The sequence below is a fragment of the Triticum urartu genome, chromosome 2A (assembly GCF_056163025.1).
Source record: "Triticum urartu cultivar PI428250 chromosome 2A, HENAU_Tu73, whole genome shotgun sequence".
Classification (NCBI taxonomy): domain Eukaryota; kingdom Viridiplantae; phylum Streptophyta; class Magnoliopsida; order Poales; family Poaceae; genus Triticum; species Triticum urartu.
Window position 1 is genome coordinate 156,530,996 of NC_141874.1, and position 19,618 is coordinate 156,550,613.

At 45.1% G+C, this 19,618-nt stretch overlaps 3 protein-coding genes across 3 annotated transcripts; 2 read left to right on the top strand and 1 right to left on the bottom strand.

Annotated features, from left to right (window-relative positions):
• Positions 1-2,750: 2,750 nt before the first annotated feature.
• LOC125536504 (protein EFFECTOR OF TRANSCRIPTION 2) lies at positions 2,751-5,796 on the top strand. The gene is made up of 3 exons (XM_048699729.2): positions 2,751-3,023; positions 3,243-3,605; positions 4,384-5,796. The coding sequence occupies exons 1-3, from the start codon at positions 2,943-2,945 to the stop codon at positions 5,587-5,589; spliced, it is 1,650 nt and encodes a 549-aa protein (XP_048555686.2). The 5' UTR covers positions 2,751-2,942; the 3' UTR covers positions 5,590-5,796.
• A 156-nt stretch (positions 5,797-5,952) lies between these two features.
• Positions 5,953-6,820, top strand: LOC125536506 (uncharacterized). Its single transcript, XM_048699730.2, has one exon. It carries the CDS (start codon positions 6,115-6,117, stop codon positions 6,643-6,645), a length of 531 nt encoding a protein of 176 aa, XP_048555687.1. The 5' UTR covers positions 5,953-6,114; the 3' UTR covers positions 6,646-6,820.
• Positions 6,821-7,398: 578 nt separating this feature from the next.
• Positions 7,399-13,715, bottom strand: SAE2 (SUMO-activating enzyme 2). Its single transcript, XM_048699728.2, has 11 exons — positions 13,496-13,715; positions 13,231-13,320; positions 12,478-12,561; positions 12,157-12,375; positions 11,127-11,228; positions 9,637-10,077; positions 9,327-9,556; positions 9,033-9,126; positions 8,763-8,945; positions 8,502-8,599; positions 7,399-8,007 (listed from the first exon to the last, which is right to left on the bottom strand). The coding sequence occupies exons 1-11, from the start codon at positions 13,538-13,540 to the stop codon at positions 7,704-7,706; spliced, it is 1,890 nt and encodes a 629-aa protein (XP_048555685.1). The 5' UTR covers positions 13,541-13,715; the 3' UTR covers positions 7,399-7,703.
• Between the last annotated feature and the right edge of the window lie 5,903 nt (positions 13,716-19,618).

The window sequence follows — 19,618 nt, forward strand, 5'->3', positions numbered from 1 at the left end:
ACCATTTGCCACCTAAGCCTTTTTCCCTTGGGTTCCGCGGACTCAAGGGTCGTCTTTATTTTAAACCCCCGGGCCAGTGCTCCTCTGAGTGTTGGTCCAAACTAGAGCCCCGTGTAGCGCCACGTCGGGAAACCATGAGGGTTGGTTTTAGTTGTACGGATTGCTTATCCGGTGTGCCCTGAGAACGAGATATGTGCAGATCCTATCGGAATTTGTCGGCACATTCGGGTGGCTTTGCTGGTCTTGTTTTACCATTGTCGAAATGTCTTGTAACCGGGATTCCGAGTCTGATCGGGTCGTCCTGGGAGAAGGAATATCCTTCATTGACTGTGAGAGCTTGTGATGTCAACAGCGTGTGTAACCGTGATGGTCTCTTTTCGGCAGAGTCCGGGAAGAGAACACGGTCTCGTGTTATGCTTGAACGTAAGTAGTTTCAGGATCACTTCTTGATCATTATAGCTTCTCGACTGTGCTTTGCTTCTCTTCTCGCTCTCATTTGCGTAAGTTAGCCACCATATATGCTAGTGTTTGCTGCAAATCCACCTCACTACCTTTTCCGACCCATAAGCTTAAATAATCTTGATCGCGAGGGTGTGAGATTGCTGAGTCCCCGTGACTCACAGATTACTTCCAAAAACCAGATGCAGGTGCCGACGATGCCAGTGCAGGGGACGCGACCGAACTCAAGTGGGAGTTCGACGAGGATTCAGGACGTTACTATGTTTCTTTTCCGGACGATCAGTAGAGGAGCCCAGTTGGGGCGATCGGGGATCTATGCATTTGGGGTTGTCTTTATTTTGGTTCCGTAGTCGGACCTTGATTGTATTCTGGATGATGTAATGCTATATTTATGTATTGTGTGAAGTGGCGATTGTAAGCCAACTCTTTATCTCTTTCTTATTCAGTACATGGGATGTGTAAAGATTACACCTCTTGAGACATGTCTACTATGCGGTTTATGTCTCTAAGTCGTGCTCCGACACGTGGGAGATATAGCCGCATCGTGGGTGTTACATGGGCACTCTCAGTAATGCACATCATAAGAAGCGTTGCAAGCAAAGTGACTAATGAGTTAGTTGCGGGATGATGTATTGCGGAACGAGTAAAGAGACTTGCCGATAACGAAATTGAACTAGGTATGTGGATACCGATGATCGAATATCGGGCAAGTAACATACCAATATGAGCATATGTAGGAGCCAATATGAGCATCCAGATTCTGTTATTGGTTATTGATCAGAGAGGTGTCTCGGTCATGTCTACATAGTTCTCGAACCCGTAGGGTCCGCACGCTTAATGTTCGTTGGCGATATAGTATTATAAGTTATGTGATTTGGTGACCGAATATTGTCCGGAGTCCCGGATGAGATCACGGACATGACGAGGAGTCTTGAAATGATCAAGAGGTAAAGATTGATATATAGGACGATGGTATTCGGACACCGGAAGTATTCCGGAGGGTACCGGGTACTTACCGAGTCACTAGAAAGAAGTTTCGGGCACCCCCGACAAAGATATGGGCCAAGTGAGGGAACACACTAGCCCTGGTGCACCCCTACAGAGGCCAGCCCTATAAGGAGGAGAAGAAAAGAGAGGAGGGCAAGGAAAGTGTGGATTAGGATTCCTACTTCCTTCCCTCTCCCTCCTCTTTCCTTCCCCTTTGGTAGGGGGCGCGTGGCTTGGGAGGGACTCCAAGTAGGATTCCTCCTACTTGGGCGCTTCCTATGGCTGCTCCCCTCCCCCTCCCATCTATATATACGCGGGGAGAGGGGGCGCCTAGAACACATAACATCAATTGTTAGCCGTGTGCGGCGTCCCCTCCATAGTTTACACCCCCGGTCATGTTCTCGCAGTGCTTAGGCGAAACCCTGCGCAGATCACTTCACCAACACCGTCACCACGCCGTTGTGTTGACGGAACTCATCTACTTCCTCGACACCTTGCTGGATCAAGAAGGCGAGGGCGTCATCGCGCTGGACGTGTGCAGAACTCGGAGGTGCCGTACGTTCGGTGCTTGATCGGTCGGATCTAGAAGAAGTTCGACTACATCAACCGCGTTGTCAAACGCTTCCGCTTTCGATCTATGTACGTGGACACACTCTCCCCCTCTCGTTGCTATGCATCTTCTAGATAGATCTTGCGTGAGCCTAGAAAAAATTTTAAATTGCATGCTACATTTCCCAACAAGATCAATATTGAGATCAGTGGCCACCACTACAACAAAGTATACTACCTAGCTGACGGTATCTATCCTAAGTGGACTACTCTTGTGAAGACAATCTCCAACCATGTAGGAGAGAAGAGGAAGAGATTTTTCCAAGAGCAACAAAGTGTTAGGAAGGATGTGAAGCATGCCTTTGGTGTTCTTTAATTTTGATGGGGCATCGTTCGGTGGTAGAATTTGAAGCACCAAGAAGTTGTGGGAGTGATGAGTGCTTGTGTGATCATGCACAGTATGATCGTAGAGAATGAGCGTCCGGATGATATCTACGACCAAGGGTTTTCGTTTCAATGTGAAAATGGTGTGCTTGAGCATGGAAGAGCAGCAATATTTACACAGTTCATTAAATTTCATCATCAAATACGTGATCGGGAAACTCATACTTAACTGCAGGCAATCAATGAACGTATTGTCTATTTTTCTTTCAAATGGTTGAGACAATTGAACATTTATTTGTCGTGTAAAGTATAAGATATTTATTTGATTGTCAAACTATGAGTTGCTCTGAGCCGCATCTGTGTGAACGGCTGGACCGATCCCGACCGAGGGATAGAGCCCGGCTAGGGTCGGAACGCGCCGATGCGTGCCTAGTCCAAAATTCCAAATCAGGCCGGGATTTTCGAAAGACGACAGCCCCTCTCCCGGCGGTGATGCGACCGGCGGCGGCGCTGAGCCTACCTGCCAGACACCAGAGAGCACGCTAGGCAAGGGCGGCCTAGCGATGCCTTTGGTCGCCGCCGCCAGACTGAAGCGGGAGGACTGCCCCCGCACCAAACACGACTCCCTCTTCTCCCCGTGGAAGGTGCGTGCGTGCTCCCCCCTCTCTGCTTGCCATCTGCTACTGGCCGCGGCCGCCGCGAGCTTTCCTGATTGGAACGTAGTTGACGAGATCCGGCCCGTGGCTTCCATCCATACTGCTACGCGATTTCCACCCCGCGCCTCAAATTCAAATTCTAGGGTCGGATTGTAAAATCTTGGGTTCTTGATTCTAGCTTGATTTGCTCCTGAATTCTCTTCGCAGGTTCTTGTCGGGCCGTCGGACTGGGAGGACCACTCCGCCGGCAAGGAGGGGGTCCAGAGGTATCACACACGCAACCTACCGGACAACTTCCCTGGCCTCTACGAGCTGGGCATTGCAAGGCCTTCCTATGATGGTGTCAGGGCTCGCAGAAATCGATCAGTTGTCGTCGTGGTGGTGTACCTCGGGCAGGCCGATAATGTCAGGGCGAGGCTCCAGCAGTACGGACGGACAGGGTCACACCTGGACGCCGGGAATCCATTGGCTACTGTCGGTAAAGCTGAGGTGAACACGTTCACGGCAGGACCTGGATTGTTCAGGGAAGTCTTCTCCAGAGGTTACTCCGTGATGTTTCGATGTGCGCTGGTAAGTGTTTTCATGCTTGTTTTCCACTTCTTAAGATGAGAAGGGGTTTGTTGAACTGTCATACACAAGTGTGCTCTAACACACCAATGATGTCTCATAGTTTGATGATATACGAGTACACGCATCTATTGTGTCTGAGAGTTATTAAAATATGTCAATCCAGGCTGCAAGTTCTCGTGCCCTTTAGGTTTAAGAACAGCATCATAGCCTCCTGCAAAGTAGTTACTTGGTCTTCTTCTGTGTTGATAATGTGTCGAAGACTTCCTTTTGAAGTTTCTGCAAATTCTCATACTCATGCTGTTCAAATTTGCATATAAGAGTGTCGTGTTAATATGTCCTTTCCTTTGAAGTTTGAACCCTTGCTAATGTTTTTAGTTATAAAGTTTACATGTTGGCTGTTTGGTGCAGACATACTACATATACTCTATTAATCCATGAGTAGTCTTGTCTTAACTGTTTCCACAATATTGCCTTCAGCACCGAATGGACTGTAGTTGGTACCTGGCAATATGCATAACCTAATTAAATCATGCACACTGTTCATGGAAATTGATTTGTACGCATTTACCTAGCCATATTTGGTAAGTAGTGGTTTGAAGTGAGTATGTGAAATCTTCCTTCGAAAGTAATGTATGAAGGGAGATCCATAACAATGCTTCTTAGTAGCTTGTATAGAAACAGAACAGATCATTTTTATCTCTAGCCGTTTGTATTGTGATTATGTTGAAAATATACTTGCCATTGTGCCTAATGTCTTCGTTACTGTGGGCAAAAACAGATGGGTTCCAAAAAAGCAGCTGAGAAGACTGAAGCTCAGCTACTGGGAGTATTTGATTATGCATGGAACAAACTTCAGAATGGTGCGTGCCGTCGCGAAGAAATACTGCTCAAGTTAGAACAGGGAAGCCATAGATTATCTTTGCTTGGCAGAGTTCGGCACTTAAAACAGAGGGTGTTTGGAGAGAAAGCAGGTATAAAGATTAACAGTACTGGGTCTGTTGAGATTTCATCTGGCAGTATGAAAAATATGCTTCCAAGAGTCCGCACGTTTGTCGGCTTCAGACCTCGTTTAGTTAACTCTGGTGACGATTTGAACGAGGCAATTGATATTCACCGGAAATGCACACCTCAGGCCAATACTGCTGGTAATAAACAAGCACATAGAAGGTCTGAAGGATACAAGGTGAAAAAGGTCGATGTTATTGAACGGCGAACTGCGCCGATAAGAGAAGCCGAAGCTGTTTGTGGAGTAATGCTAGAAGATGGTTCTTCTTGTCTGGAGGACCCATTGGAAGGAAGGAAGAGGTGTGAGTTGCACAATGGTAGAAGAGTCAGAGTCGCATACAGTCGCAAAGTATCTTCTTCTAGCTCCACTTGCCCAGTTGCTATTCCAACTGTTGAATCTATACCTCAACAAACTGCTAATCCAAGCAAACCTGATCAAGCATGGCAAACCAGTGCAGACCAGTCCAAAAATCTGTCGACAAATGCTAAAGAACCATCACTGCAAAGGAGCAGCTTGGAAGCAAAGGAGATGAAAATCGGAGAAGCTCCTACAGAAGATGAAGCATATGGAACCTCCCATGCAGAATCTCAGTTCCACCAAGATGAGCCTGTTGGAAGAAAGTGGTTTGAGCTGCTCAAAGCACAGAAATCAGCCAGCGCACCATCGTTGAGAGGCCAAGGATGTCAGACAAGAGAAGCAAACGACAACGCATCAGCCATATGTGGAGCAGTGACAGATAATGGGTACTGCAAACTGGCACCAGTGGCAGGAAGGGAAAGATGCGAGGAGCACAGAGGAATTGAGGTCACTGGTGCTTCATCGGCACCATGTTCCGGAAGGTCGGGATGGCCATCTGTCTGTGGAGCTCGAGCATCCGATGGTTCACCTTGCAAGAATCAGCCAATCGCGGGGAGGAAGAGATGTGCGTTGCACAAAGGTCAAAGAGCGTGCTGCGCCTCCACGCCATCCGTCAAATAAAAACATTGCCCCATTGATCCTGTTGTGTGTTGTAATAGCATTTCTGATACAGATTTTGAAGTTGCTGTTTATTCAATTTTACAAGGTGTTGATTTGTTGTTCATGTTGTAAACAACATTGTTGATGATAGATCATAGGAAAGTGTAACACAAATTGTTGATGAAATTTTGGGAGAGCTATGGACGTATGGATAATTGGATTTGCTGATGGAATGTTGGAGAACAATTTGATTTTGCCTGTGACCACCCTCTGAGCATTATATGCACTCTTGATTTCTGGATAACACGATTTTGAGCTTATACTTTGCACATTGGTCATCTTTTTTTCTTTAGGTATGCAGATTAGTTAATCTTTATCTATGAAGCAGAGCAATTACCTCTAAAACCTGCAGATAGAACACACGTGTCAGGCGGGTAGACGTCATCCTTGTGCCGTTGCGCCTCCGGCTATTTGGGGCCTCCAAAATCAAAAGGGAACATCCGAGGACGCGAGCCCCCTCCCCTCCGCTCGACTCCGCGGATCACTATGCTCCCGCCGCAACTCCCCGGACCCGCCGGGCACCTCCCGCTCGCCCTTGCCGTCACCGCCTCCTTCGCCATCAGCTGCAGCGGCCGCTCCCGCCGCCGCCGCCGTGCGAAGCCCAAGCCCATCGTGTTCCCGCCCCCGCCTCTCCGCCGCCTGGTCTCCTCCTCCCTCCGCCGCCTCCTCCCGCGCCCGCGCCCTCTCCGCGGCGGATGGCTCGGGCGAAGGGGGAGGCGGAAGGCGCCCGCCGAGGACGTGGTGCTGCTCGTCCTCTCCCTGGCCCTGGGCGACAGGCTCGCCGTCCTCGCGGAGGCCTGGCGCGCGTCGGGGCTGGGCCAGGCGCTCGGCATCTGGGCGGCGGTGTGGGGAGGAGCGAGGAGGAGGAAGAGGACGAGCGGGCTCCGGAGGCTCGCGGCGCTGCTGCTCGGGATCGCGTTCTGCGCGCTCGCGTCGCATTTCAGAGGGGCAGCGTTCCTGGAAGGCCTCCGGAAGACGGGCGGCAGCCGGAAATTAGCGCGGATTTTCCTGCACTGATTGATTTAGTTTCCCTGTTCGATTTCTTGAGGATGCATTTGCCCGAAACGGCGTCAGAATTGTAGGTTTCCTTGTGCGGATGGATTGTGTGTTGCGGCTGCTGTTCTGCTGGAAGGCATTTGATGAACTGGACTGTTAATTTGGAGTATCTTGTTCGTCTGGTTTTGCTTGCTGAGATGGAAAGCGTCAACGAGCGACCTTGCTCATCTGTTGCATTGGGTATGTGTATTACTCTCTCCATTCCGAATTACTTGTCTTATATTTATTTAAATACGGATGCATCTAGCACTAAAATGAGTCTAGATACATCCGTATCTAGACAAATCCAAGACAAGTAATTCAGAACGGAGGGAGTTCTAAAATGGCAGTTCAGTTGTTTGCTGCCGCAAATGGTAGTTTGAAGGTTTTTCTTAGAATCAACTCTTGATCTTGGCAAATTGGATGCAGATTGTTTGATTTTTTACCAGGGAACTGTTAAAAGAAACAAAACATAACCAAAATAGGACCCTCTTAGTTGGCGAACGATTCGGTGAGATGAGGTAGGCCGGTGGCATTTCGAAGAACTTCTTCGGGACAACATTGACAGTTTCTTCAAAGAAGATATTTTTCCTTTAAAACTGCCACCATTTGATCTCATCAGCAACTAAAACAGCCAGCAAGATCTCGCGCGTTTGAGCTCAAGATAAAGCATTCGCTTGTCATTCCCCTTCCAGCTGACGTTCCCCCGACAACATTACCAATACGATACAGAAAGAAGAGCAAAAATTATAATCCATTCTCCTTAGCAGAGAAACACAATTTTACCCTTACAGCTGACTGTCAGCAGGGCATTAGTCGCTCCTGTGCCTACAAACTCAACTACAAATTACATTCCTACGGCGCGGTATCTAAAGCCAAAAAATATGTCCCAGGGGTAGTCACTGATAGCTCAATATCATCATCAGCCTAACATCACCACATAGATAAGTTACCAAAGATGCTACGTTGGAACAATGAGTTAGCCATGACAGCAGGGGTCAACAGCTATTATCTCTAGACGAGCAAGACAGGATCGACTGCTATTGCAATCTCTTTTTCTTGATTAACGCTGGGTTCCCGTCAAGCATTGTACAATCATCATCGTCTTCAACAACCTGAGCACTACTGGATGCATCACAGTTTTCCTTTGTTTCCAACAGTTCATCCAGCTTGCGCTTCATCCCAGGTTTAGATGGATCCTCAACGGTGTCATCAGTGGCATGCGCACTGGATGAAGAAGCTGCCGACTTGTTCTCCCCGTTACTATTAATCTGTTTCTCCACCGGAGCAGACCATCCAGATAAAACCATTCCGTCAGGCTCTTTCTCCTCGTCAAACTCTTCCCTGCATGGATCACAGAAGAAATTAAGCTCTAGTTGTTGACAGAGGTACTGAAGTGAAAAAGTATGCATATGACAGAAATACAGTATTCAGGTCACATTTGCCTCTGCTAGAGCAATCTATCAATGTATATGAGGTATGATATTAAGCATGGAATGTGTGAAGAACATTACATGATAAAACCAATTTGTATGTGAAAACATTTTGTAAAACAACGTCAGTTTTAGCATCATGCTACCACTCTGGGACAGTGGGAAATCATCAGCTAACTTTAATTAGCAAAATTGTATGAAGGTGTTCTATGTATATTGTATAAATCTACAACCAGTTTTTATTGCACAAGAGTCGTCATAACTAATACTCGTACTTTATAAACGCTGTTGGAACTTGGAAGGCAAGGGGAACCCAATAATTTTATATACGATGCAAACATCCAGCTAAGGTATAGTTTTAGAAGACATAACTGGCATTAATACAAGGAAAATACAGATATGAACCTGTGCTTGATGTTGATGCTGCATGACAGCTCCTGCTGGAAATCCTCAACGGTAAGCTTTGTACCATTAATAACTGGAGCTGGCAGTTCAGCCAAGACCTGTAATAGTTGATCAACACCAAGCTGGCAATAAATATATTGTAATCGAAAATATGGAAACACGAGGGCCACAGACTAGAAAGGGGACAAATGACATGGGAGTGCATTGTTCCATTGGCCCTTGCCTTGAACATGAAACATTATGAGTATACGAGGATAGTACCTTCTCAAGGTTTAAAGCATAGTTTGCAGCCTCGTCTTCCTCTAAGCCATCGCCATCCTCAAAAACAAGTGTAGAGCCAATCATTACCAACGGTAGGTTCATTCCAAGTTTGCTTTTTATAATCTTGTCGATAACCTCCTTAAGCTTTGTGACCTTAGTGTTAACATCCAGCAGAAGAGGGGTCTGATGCATTCAGTTTTAGTTTCATGTCAGATACAAAAGATGGGAATAACATATAAGAACCGAGACATCTTAGACAGTGCAAAATACCTCAGAGCAGACATAGCATGATGTATTAGGTTCAAAAGGTTCTACAGGCATCAGGAGCAACTTCTTTGTAGGATGTTCAAGACAATATGTCATTCTGTAACATGTCAAAAAATGAAGTTACAGTATTTACTGTATTGCCGGTGAGATAGGCACAGAAATGCATGAATAACATATGATACCATGTAAAAAGGGGTGCCAGAAAAGTGGCAACAGCAGCACTCTTTTCGAACTACCATATCCAGAAAGCAGGTAAACTGAACTGTAACAACAGCAGCACAAATTAAGTATAGTCACCTGTAGTTCTTGTAATCATCCCGGAGAACTTTGATTGCTTCGATAACAATGAGACCAGCTATTATAGCATTTGTTGTTGCCACAGCATGAACTATGTTTCCAGCAACACCTTTAGCTTCAAATAGGCTATGTAGTGGTATACCAAAAGAGTGAGCTCTGATATTAGCCGCAGCAGTAACAAACTCAACTGCTAACTGGTCATCCTTGTCAAAAACCAAGTTCCCTATTTCCTGAGATCAGAAAAAACGAATCATATACAAAAAAAATATTTCTTAAAAGTTTACAGAACTTGAACTTAACATATACAGACCTTCTCTCTTTTCTCAAAAAACAATTTAAAAGCCTCCAAAAGCACTCTTGAATTTTCAGCCAGAGTCCATATCTCTTGAGGATTTGTAAGACCTAAAGATGCCATAGCAGAAGGCTCTTCATGATCATTACTGCAGTCCCGCGAGCTACCATTTTGCTTTACTGCTTCAGGTAATGTGTCTCTAATGTATACTGGATTTGGTCTTCTCCGATTCTTCCAGGTTTCTTCATTCTCTAAGGCAACTTCGATATTATAACCAAATACATGATCATAAATCCTCTGAGCATACTGATCAAGATCTTCATCAACATCCCTTTCAAAGACATCTGACTTTGAACTGCTGCCATCTTTTGAATGCACATTAAGGTCATTATCTTGGTTCTTATCACCAAATAGCTTAGCAAAAAGAAGCTCCTTTGCCCAAACAATGCAATGAACAAACTGCAAACAGGAAATTAAATAATGCCATTAAAGCTCGTTGTGTGTTTTGAAAAATATTACAAAATTTACCAAGTAAAAAATGTTGATACTTCAAATACTAATTACATGAGAACTGTGACTACCAAAAGCAAGCAAATGAATGTTTGTTAGAATGTATCTTCTGTGCATTAAACTCACATTTTGAGGATTCCAAGATATGCAGCATTCATAAATGATACTACCTCCGTCTGGAATTAGTTGTCATTGAAATGGATGTATCTAGATGTATTTCAATGCTAGATACATCTGTTTGAGCAACAAGTAACTCTGGATGGAGGGAGTACTCCCTCCGTCCGGGTTTATTAGGCCTCTCAGCCACAATACTACGTCCCGATTTATAAGGCCCTTCTAATTAATTTTCTTGAAATCAAACTCATTCAGTTCCAGAGGACCGAGGGAAATTAACTAGCCCATTGCATGCAGCGACCTAAACAGACGCATGCGCTTCTCCTAGTCTTCAGATTGGCCATGCTAACGGCCAAGCATCAGCATGCGCGTGAACTCTGGGCTGCTGGCTGGATTACCTAGAGTGTGCATTAAATTACGTGGCTACCAAAACGTGCGTCACAATTAAACACTGGAAATTTTCACCTTAATCAAGGGCAGTTACTAGGTTCCTTGGTCCTGCCGATCTTGTCTCCGGGCCCAATAAACCCGGACAGAGGGAGTACAATATTAGGCAACTAGGTCAAACAGCATCCAGTTTAAATGACTTTTCTTGCAAGGTTCCATCAGAACTAATCCAAGAAACAAAGGCCGAATAAATAAGCTTATTTCTAGATATAAACAGGGTTACAGGGGTATGAAGCCATTAATAATTTAATACAAAAAATACTAACTAACTATATAAGAAATATTCCTTCCCACATTAAACAAAACTAACTATGCATATTAAGAACATACAAACCAACATGATACTTAGCCTCAGAAGAAATAGCAGAACTTAACTAATATCACAATAAGAAAAGCAGACATGAAAATAATCAACATGCAGAGGCAAAAAGAGGAACCTTTGATGGAGTGCTTGTAATTGTGCAGACTGGATATGATTTTGGGATAGGCTTAGGTTGGCATTCATAGCATTCTGTTTTACCCTTGACATGAACGGTAACCTGCAAAATAGAATGACAATTGCTTTTAGTAAAGCATTAATTTGACCTATTCAGCAGAGAGCCAGACTCCTTGATTAGTTCAGTGACCGTGAAACATTGGTTGAAACATTGGTTTCACAGTTGACAGATGCGCTATAAATAACGAGTATGTTTAAAACAACAGTGAGGTACAGAAAACTTGTTTTATACCAAGCAGTTTAGGCCTGGCCACTAAATGGCATGCATTTATATCAAAATAACACTTGGGTTTTGGCAATTGATGTACATGATCAAATGTTGACTCATATTGCATGCTCGTGGCACAACTATTTGATGTACAAGTTTCCAGATTATGTCTCTTATTCGGCTCTTATTTTTCAGCTTCAAGTCAACTACAAAATGCAATGATATGTACACGACTATCAAACAAATGTCAACCATATGCAAAGCATACACAAAATATAGCATAAATACCAGCACGACATGCTGCGGGTTGTATATAGGATTTAAATTCGTCATTTTTTTAAAGCATGCATAAGCAGCTCTTGTGGAAGAGAGTGGGCAGATGCCTACTTTCTGTTATACATGTGAGCTTATATACACCCAGAAGGTCCAGTTTCAAAATGACAATGCATTTCTGCATGTGTCCTTACGTAATTGTGCAAAGGCCCAGACCAAACATTTAGCCATGTTATCAGAAAGTACACGATGGCCATCTCAAGTGGAAGGTTGTACACCTAGGGTAAATATTACTGCTATCTTACTAAGAAAATGAAAAGGGACCACCAGCGGTTAGCACACTGGCCAACAATCAAATATCATGGAATACCTTGTAGCAGGAGTACTACAAGCAAAAGACAAAAGACAAACATAACAATACCCACAGGCATTAGTGACAAGGGAGATGCAAAGATAAAGAGACAAAAACCATGATATTTGGTCAACTGACCTGTCCGAGAAACCCAGTGGTCCCACTCTCAACCAATGGAACTTCAGCAGCAAGGCAGAGGCGATTCACATGTCGTCTAGCATCCAAGTTATCAAGGCCATTCAAAACTACATTAAACTGCTTGAAAAAGTCAACGTTGAACTGGGCATCCTTAACATTTGCATGGTGTGATTCTATATTGATGTTTGGCCTAAATTTCAGAATAGCATCACGAGCAACCTGACAAAATCAATGGTGGAAACATCATAAGCAGGCATCAATTATGAAGAAGTCCCCAAGATAACTATACCCATCATATGTTCATGTAGAAAATATACTTACATGGGCTTTTGACTGTCCCACATGACTCTTCCGAAACAAAAACTGTCTGTTCAGATTGCTGACCTCAATCGTGTCCAAGTCAATCTGCATAATAAAAGCAGCAAGATGAACCATTTCATAAGTGTGTCAAGCAAATTGATTTGTGTAGCTCTGGTTGCCTGAACAAGGATTACTCCCTGCCTGTTTTAAAACTATTTTGCATACAAGGTACATCAACCTCAAGGAAGTACCGCGAAGATATCACCTTTCATGACAGTGCATAAAACATGAGCCAACTGGGCTCGCCCTATGCACAATGAAATTTTTGACAAAACAACACACCTTTGTCTGTAACTTTGATACAAATGACACACTTTGCGGCCATTGACTATATGTAAGTGAAACAAGTGTGTGTCATTTTATCAAAAGCCAAACAAAGGTGTGTTATCAAATTCCTAATGCACAATCTAAGAAGGCAGTACCAGCGCCATAAAATCAATACAATCACGCCAGCGCAGATGCAAGTAAGCGCAGCCTAGAGGAAAACCTTGGATAGATTAGCTGCAGAAGCAGTTTATGCATCTATTTTTCAGCTTCAAGTCAACGCTAACACCATCACAGATCCCGCTACCGACAAAGAGACGCACCGGCCATCCACCGCGGTGCTGCCGACAACAGCTAATGTGCAAGCTAGATTCGAACTAAACCTAGGCGCGGTGTCAACAAAGGGCGCCGAAGCAAGGGGCCATGTAGTATAGTAGATAACAAACTTACGACGTGGATGTCGCTGAAGCCCGAGAGCGCGAGGGTCTTGAGGAGCTCGCACCCGATGCCTCCAGCCCCGACCATCAGAACCTTCGCCGCCTGCGCACAAAGCGAACACCGGCACCAACCGTACGGACCGAATCAGGCGCCGAAATCCCAGGAACAGGAAGGGGGGGAAAGAACACGGGCCGCGGAGATCCCCACGAGCGCCCGCGGCGGCGGGAGCACGGGGGACGGGGCGGGGCGGAGGGAGAGGGCTGGCGGCGGGGCCTACCTTGACGGCCTCCTCCGAGGAGGCGGGGGCGGCGGCGGAGGCCATGGGGGAGGGGGCGCCGGCGGAGGCGAGGGTTTTGAGGCGCCGAGGGTTTGGTTTGGGTGGGAAAGGAATTTGGGGGAGGGAGATTTGGGAGGAGGGGAGGGGGGAGATGGAGGAAGGGGAGGGAGGCTTTGATGAGGTGAGGCGGGTCGCGTCGCGTCGCGTCGTTCCGCACCCGGAGGGGGGAACGGGAGGAAAGGAAGCGTCGTGGAAATTGAGGGGTCCGTCGCACTGCCGCGGCTGGTGGTCAGTTGCGCGGCCTGGTTGCAGCCTTGCAGGACGACGGGACGGTTGGACTGGATGGATGGATATGCTACGATCTGTGGGCGGGCGGGCGGTGGGGCCTGCTGGGAGCCTTTTGGGAACTGCCGGTTGACCTTTGGCTTTTGAATCTCTGCTCCCTCTAGTCTTTTTCTTTTGCTCAAACAGAAATGCTCACATAGAAGGGGCTTCTTTCTGGAATTTAGGGTCTATTTTGGTTTGAATATTCAGCTAGCAATATTGGAGGAGTTAATTTCTTAAAATTTTGGATTTATGTGACTGGAAATAAATCATTGTTTCCTGCGGTATATTTTGTATGTATTTTTAAAGGAATAAAATCCATATAATGCAACCTTGTGGAAATCTTCTTTATTTCATTGGAAATTATAACATACTTAATATTTTACTGGAAAAAAATCATATGGCCAACCAAACAAATACTACTACCAATTCATGTGTTTTCAGTTTTTATTTCTATGGGATTGGAATTGTCATGACATTGGATTCTTATATATATTTCCTATTCATAGATTTTTCTTTACTAGGTTTTTCATATCCTTCTACTCGGTTGGTTCTTAGCCGATGGTTCTACCCTTAGTTTTCATCTATGATCAATTTTGCCTCAATCTATTGTGTACTCTTATGGAAATACACATCTCCTCCCTTTCATCCAATCAAAGGCATTTGACCGTGACCTGGGCATTTGTGGACAGTGGCGGAGGCGGGGGGGGGGGGGGGGGGGGTGGCAGGGGCCCGGGCCCTCCCCAACATTAGTCACTTCTTTGTATTTTGGGCGTGAACAGTATTTTTTTGTTATGTTTTCTTAATCGGGCCCCCCTCAAGATCATAAATTTACGATTCCTGCCTCCGCCACTGTTTGTGGACCATTCCGCTGCTCCTTACATGTGGGCCCGCTAAATAAATGTGGTGTCGTGTTCTCTTACTGGTGGGATACACCCAAGGAGAAAAAAAAGAGGCGTCGCAGGTGGGACTCGACTCGGAACAAAAACGAACAAAGGAAATAACCAACCTCTTGTCGTGGTTTTGTCACGGCAGATGTCCTCGTGAAAAGACTTAGTCGTGGAGCCATCGCTACGGGTTAGCTTAAAGGGGTTAAAGCGGACAAAGGACGCAAGAGTTTATACTAGTTCGGCCCCTTACGATGAAGGTAAAAGCCTACTCCAGTTGTGATGGTATTGCTAGGGTTTCGATGACCAAGGAGCGAATCCGCTTTGCCTGGCTCTCGAGTTGTTGTGTGTTGTCCCTAAACTGCCGCCGGGTCGCCCCTTTATATACATAGGTTGACGCCCGCCGGTTTACAGAGTCCCGAGGGCGGATCATCAACGTATCCAACTCAGTCTATATTCATTCTATCTTATAATACAAGTTACATGATAATGTCGGTTTATGTCTACAGACCTTAACCCGCCTTTGGGCCTTGGGCCTTCATGAAGCGCCATCATCATTTGTCTTCGTGGACTTCAAATAGTAATCATCATAGAGTTAACCCGGCCACTCCTGGCCGGTTTACGTCCAGTAATAATATCCCCAACATTAGGCCCCAGATTGATCTGAACTTGTTCATGTGGGCGGGCGGTGGGACCTGCTGGGAGCTTTTGAGAACTGCCGATTGACCTTTGGCTTTTGAATCTCTGCTCCTTCTAGTCTTTTTCTTTTTCTCAAACAGAAATGCTCCCTCCAGTCTAGAGGTGATAAAACTCACATAGAAGGGGTTTTTTTTCTGGAATTTAGGGTCTATTTTGGTTTGAATATTCTGCTAGCAATATTGGAGGAGTTAATTTCTTAAAATTTTGGATTCGTGTGACTGGAAATAAATCATTGTTTCTTGTGGTATATTTTGTATGTATTTTTAAAGGAATAAAATCCATATAATGCAACCTTGTGGAAATCTTCTTTATTTCATTGGAAATTATAACATACTTAATATTTTATTGGAAAAAAAATCATATGGCCAACCAAACAAATACTGCTACCAATTCATGTGTTTTCAGTTTTTATTTCTATAGGATTGGAATTGTCATGACATTGGATTCTTATATATATATTTCCTATTCATAGATTTTTCTTTACTAGGTTTTTCAGATCCTTCTACTCGGTTGGTTCTTAGCCGATGGTTCTACCCTTAGTTTTCATCTATGATCAATTTTGCCTCAATCTATTGTGTACTCTTATGGAAATACACATCTCCTCCCTTTCATCCAATCAAAGGCATTTGACCGTAACCTGGGCATTTGTGGACCATTCCGCTGCTCCTTACATGTGGGCCCACTAAATAAATGTGGTGTCGTGTTCTCTTACTGGTGGGATACACCCAAGGAGAAAAAAAGAGGCGTCGCAGGTGGGACTCGACTCGGAACAAAAACGAACAAAGGAAATAACCAACCTCTTATCGTGGTTTTGTCACGGCAGATGTCCTCGTGAAAGGACTTAGTCGTGGAGCCATCGCTACGGGTTAGCTTAAAGGGGTTAAAGCGGACAAAGGACGCAAGAGTTTATACTCGTTCGGCCCCTTACGATGAAGGTAAAAGCCTACTCCAGTTGTGATGGTATTGCTAGGATTTCAATGACCAAGGAGCGAATCCGCTTTGCCTGCCTCTCGAGTTGTTGTGTGTTGTCCCTAAACTGTCGCCGGGTCACCCCTTTATATACATAGGTCGACGCCCGCCGGTTTACAGAGTCCCGAGGCCGAATCATCAACGTATCCAACTCGGTCTCTATTCTTTCTATCTTATAATACAAGTTACATGATAATGTCGGTTTATGTCTACAGGCCTTAACCCGCCTTTGGGCCTTGGGCCTTCATGAAGCGCCATCATCCTTTGTCTTCCTGGGCTTCAAATAGTAATCATCATAGAGTTAACCCGGCCACTCTTGGCCAGTTTACGGCCAGTAATAATATCCCCAACATTAGGCCGCAGATTGATTTGAACTTGTTCATGTCAATCTTCAACACTTAGGAAAATTCCTTCCCTTGCACTTTCGCATAGAGCTTGTAAACCGCCCTGACGTCATCCTCTGGATTTGTAGTAAACCGCCGTGACATCACCTGTTCATTTAAAGCTGAAGATACCCCTTTTATTAATGAGCATCCAACAATTGAGGCAACAATCTCGTGATCTATCCATTTTTGGGCTCCTCGATTCCCGCGCGTGTCGCTTATCTCTTTGTCCTTATAAATAGGGCGGAGGACCCCTTCCTTTTCTTTCCGTTGCCTTCTTCTCTCTTCTTCCTCCTCGCGACGCCTACGCACCCGAGCACTGCCGCCGTCGTCGAGCTTCGTCTCTGCCTCATCGTTGGCCGCTGCATCGACCTGATCGCTCCAGAGAGACGCGGCTCACCTCCGCTACTTCGATAGCTCTTGTAAGCCTTCTCCTCTTTCCCTGTAGATCCACTTAGGGTTCATACGAGTTCATGGTGCTCCCTTCCTGTTCTTCGTCAGTCCGTATATAGCAGACCTAAGACTTGATGCGTTTCGTGTAGTAACTATGGTAGTCCTTATCTCAGCCATTAAACGAAACCTTGTACACGTAAGAACTTTGATCTAGACCTTTTGTGAACTGCTTCAGGACCATACTGTTTTTAGGTCGAAATCTTTTCCCTTTTCTTGACTTGCGGTAGATCCAAAACGCGAACGTGATTCTGTGAAACCTGTTTTTCTTCACTTAGCCATTTTTTGCTTCAGATCTGTACTTTTTTTACCTACACAGGCGGTTTATCTCTGTAGAAAATAATCTGTCATATGCCATTAGTCCCCTTGTAAACCGTTCATCGCTTTACCACTTATAAACACTCTGTCGTAGGCGGTTTATAACTTCCTCTGGTTTATCAATTTCGCATGCTTGAATTCCTTTTTCCTCAACCTGTTGTACTTTATGCATTGTCATTAATGAACCATAAACCGACATTATTCCTTTCCAGCTCTTCACTTGCAATGGCCAAGCAATTCTATTCTTGTAACTGGGCTCCTTCCCGGGTTACTGAAGAACGACTGAATGGAATGGTCAAAATTGGTAACTTAACGAAGAAAAATGAAATCCGATGGCGAGTTCCTGGGCCAGAAAATCCTCCTACCCCCAGAGATGGTGAAGTAGTAGTGTTTGCTGATCATATAGGCCGTGGTTTTAAACCGCTTGGATCCAAGTTTTTTCGGGATGTACTTGCCAGCTTTCAGATCCACCCTCAAGATATTGGACCCAACTCTGTATCCAATATCTGCAACTTTCAGGTGTTTTGTGAAGCCTATCTACAAGAAGAGCCGACTGTCGAGTTGTTCCGAGATTTCTTCCACTTAAATCGTCGCACTGAATACGTAGACGGGCCCAATACTGAACTCGGTGGCGTCTCCATTCAGAAAAGGAAGGATGTTAGTTTTCCTCATGCCAAACTTCACGGTCACCCAAAGGAGTGGAATCAAACTTGGTTCTATTGCAAAGACACCTCTCCTGAAGATGAGAATCCTCTACCGGGTTACCGTACTCACCGGCTTGCCAATACTCATCCGCTTCCGCAATGACTAAGTGCCAAGGAATGGGCATCATATGCACCACAACTCGCCAAACTTAGAGCTTTCATGGCCAACGGTTTAACAGGTGTGGACTTCGTTCGTTGCTGGATGTCCTGGAGTATCTTGTCGTTAAGTCGCCGCTCCGGTTTAATGTGCGAGTACACCGGTGATGTAAAACACTCCCAACGTCATATTGACATTCAACTAACAGATGAGGAAGTTACTGAGTCTGCCAAGAAAATGCTGAATGAACCGGAAGCTGTCTGTAGCAAGACCGGGTTAAGTCCCTTTTACACATAGAACAAACCGCCTGCTGTAATAATTGTTTTGCTTCCGCTTTACACCTGGTATTTTTGAACTGTGCAACTTTTAATACCCTCTGCCCATGTTTTAAACAGGGTGATGATTTGTTCTAGAAAAAGAAATCACAGGAGAAAGCGGTGAAGCCTTCTCATCCTAAAACGAAAGTTGTCAAGAAAACTATGAAGAAGAGGGCAACTGAACCCATCGATTTAGAGCTTGATGATGACCCTGATGAACCGGAAGCAAAGGTAGAACTTGATTCACTTGGTTCACTTTTCATGCACCTCATTGACAATGATATTTATCAGGAGGACGTTGAGGGAAGCCAAGCTGACGATGCAGAGGTAATTATCCTTTCCTCCGGTTCAGACCCTCTGCCAACACAAAAAATCCGTCAAGCAGTCCAGAAAGTAAGATTTTCTCACCCTCTTGCTTACTTGGATCCAAAATTTCTTTTGAAGAAGCAGCAGCACGAGGCTCGCCGCACAACCCGGCACAGCGGCCAAACGGTCACTTCAACCGATTTACCAAACACCCCGGTTCGAAAATGCTGACCTGAGGTCTCACCCACTTCTGACACTTCTTATCCCAAGGCAGGCTATTTCCAACAACCTCTTAATCCGTCCGATTCGAATTATTATGTAACACCTCCTTCATCATCCGACGAATCAACGGCCACACAACTCCCTCCTCTTAAGACCGTTGCTGGGTAAGTATTTCAACTCAATCTTTTGACGCTTTATACTTTGTATGCTATGTTAACCTTTGCATCTGTTCTCCTTTTTTTAGAGCCAATGCCAGACCCAGTAAGAAGGCTCGGGTGAATAACGACCATGTGGTGATTGAACTAGAGCCGACTACCGAACCGGAAGGTCAAAATACTGAAGCCATGTTTGATGAACCGCCCCCTCAAAATCATAATGTTGATGAACAAGTACAAGTTGATACCGCTGTGCAAGCTGATAAACTGGCAAGTCCAGTCCGAACTGATG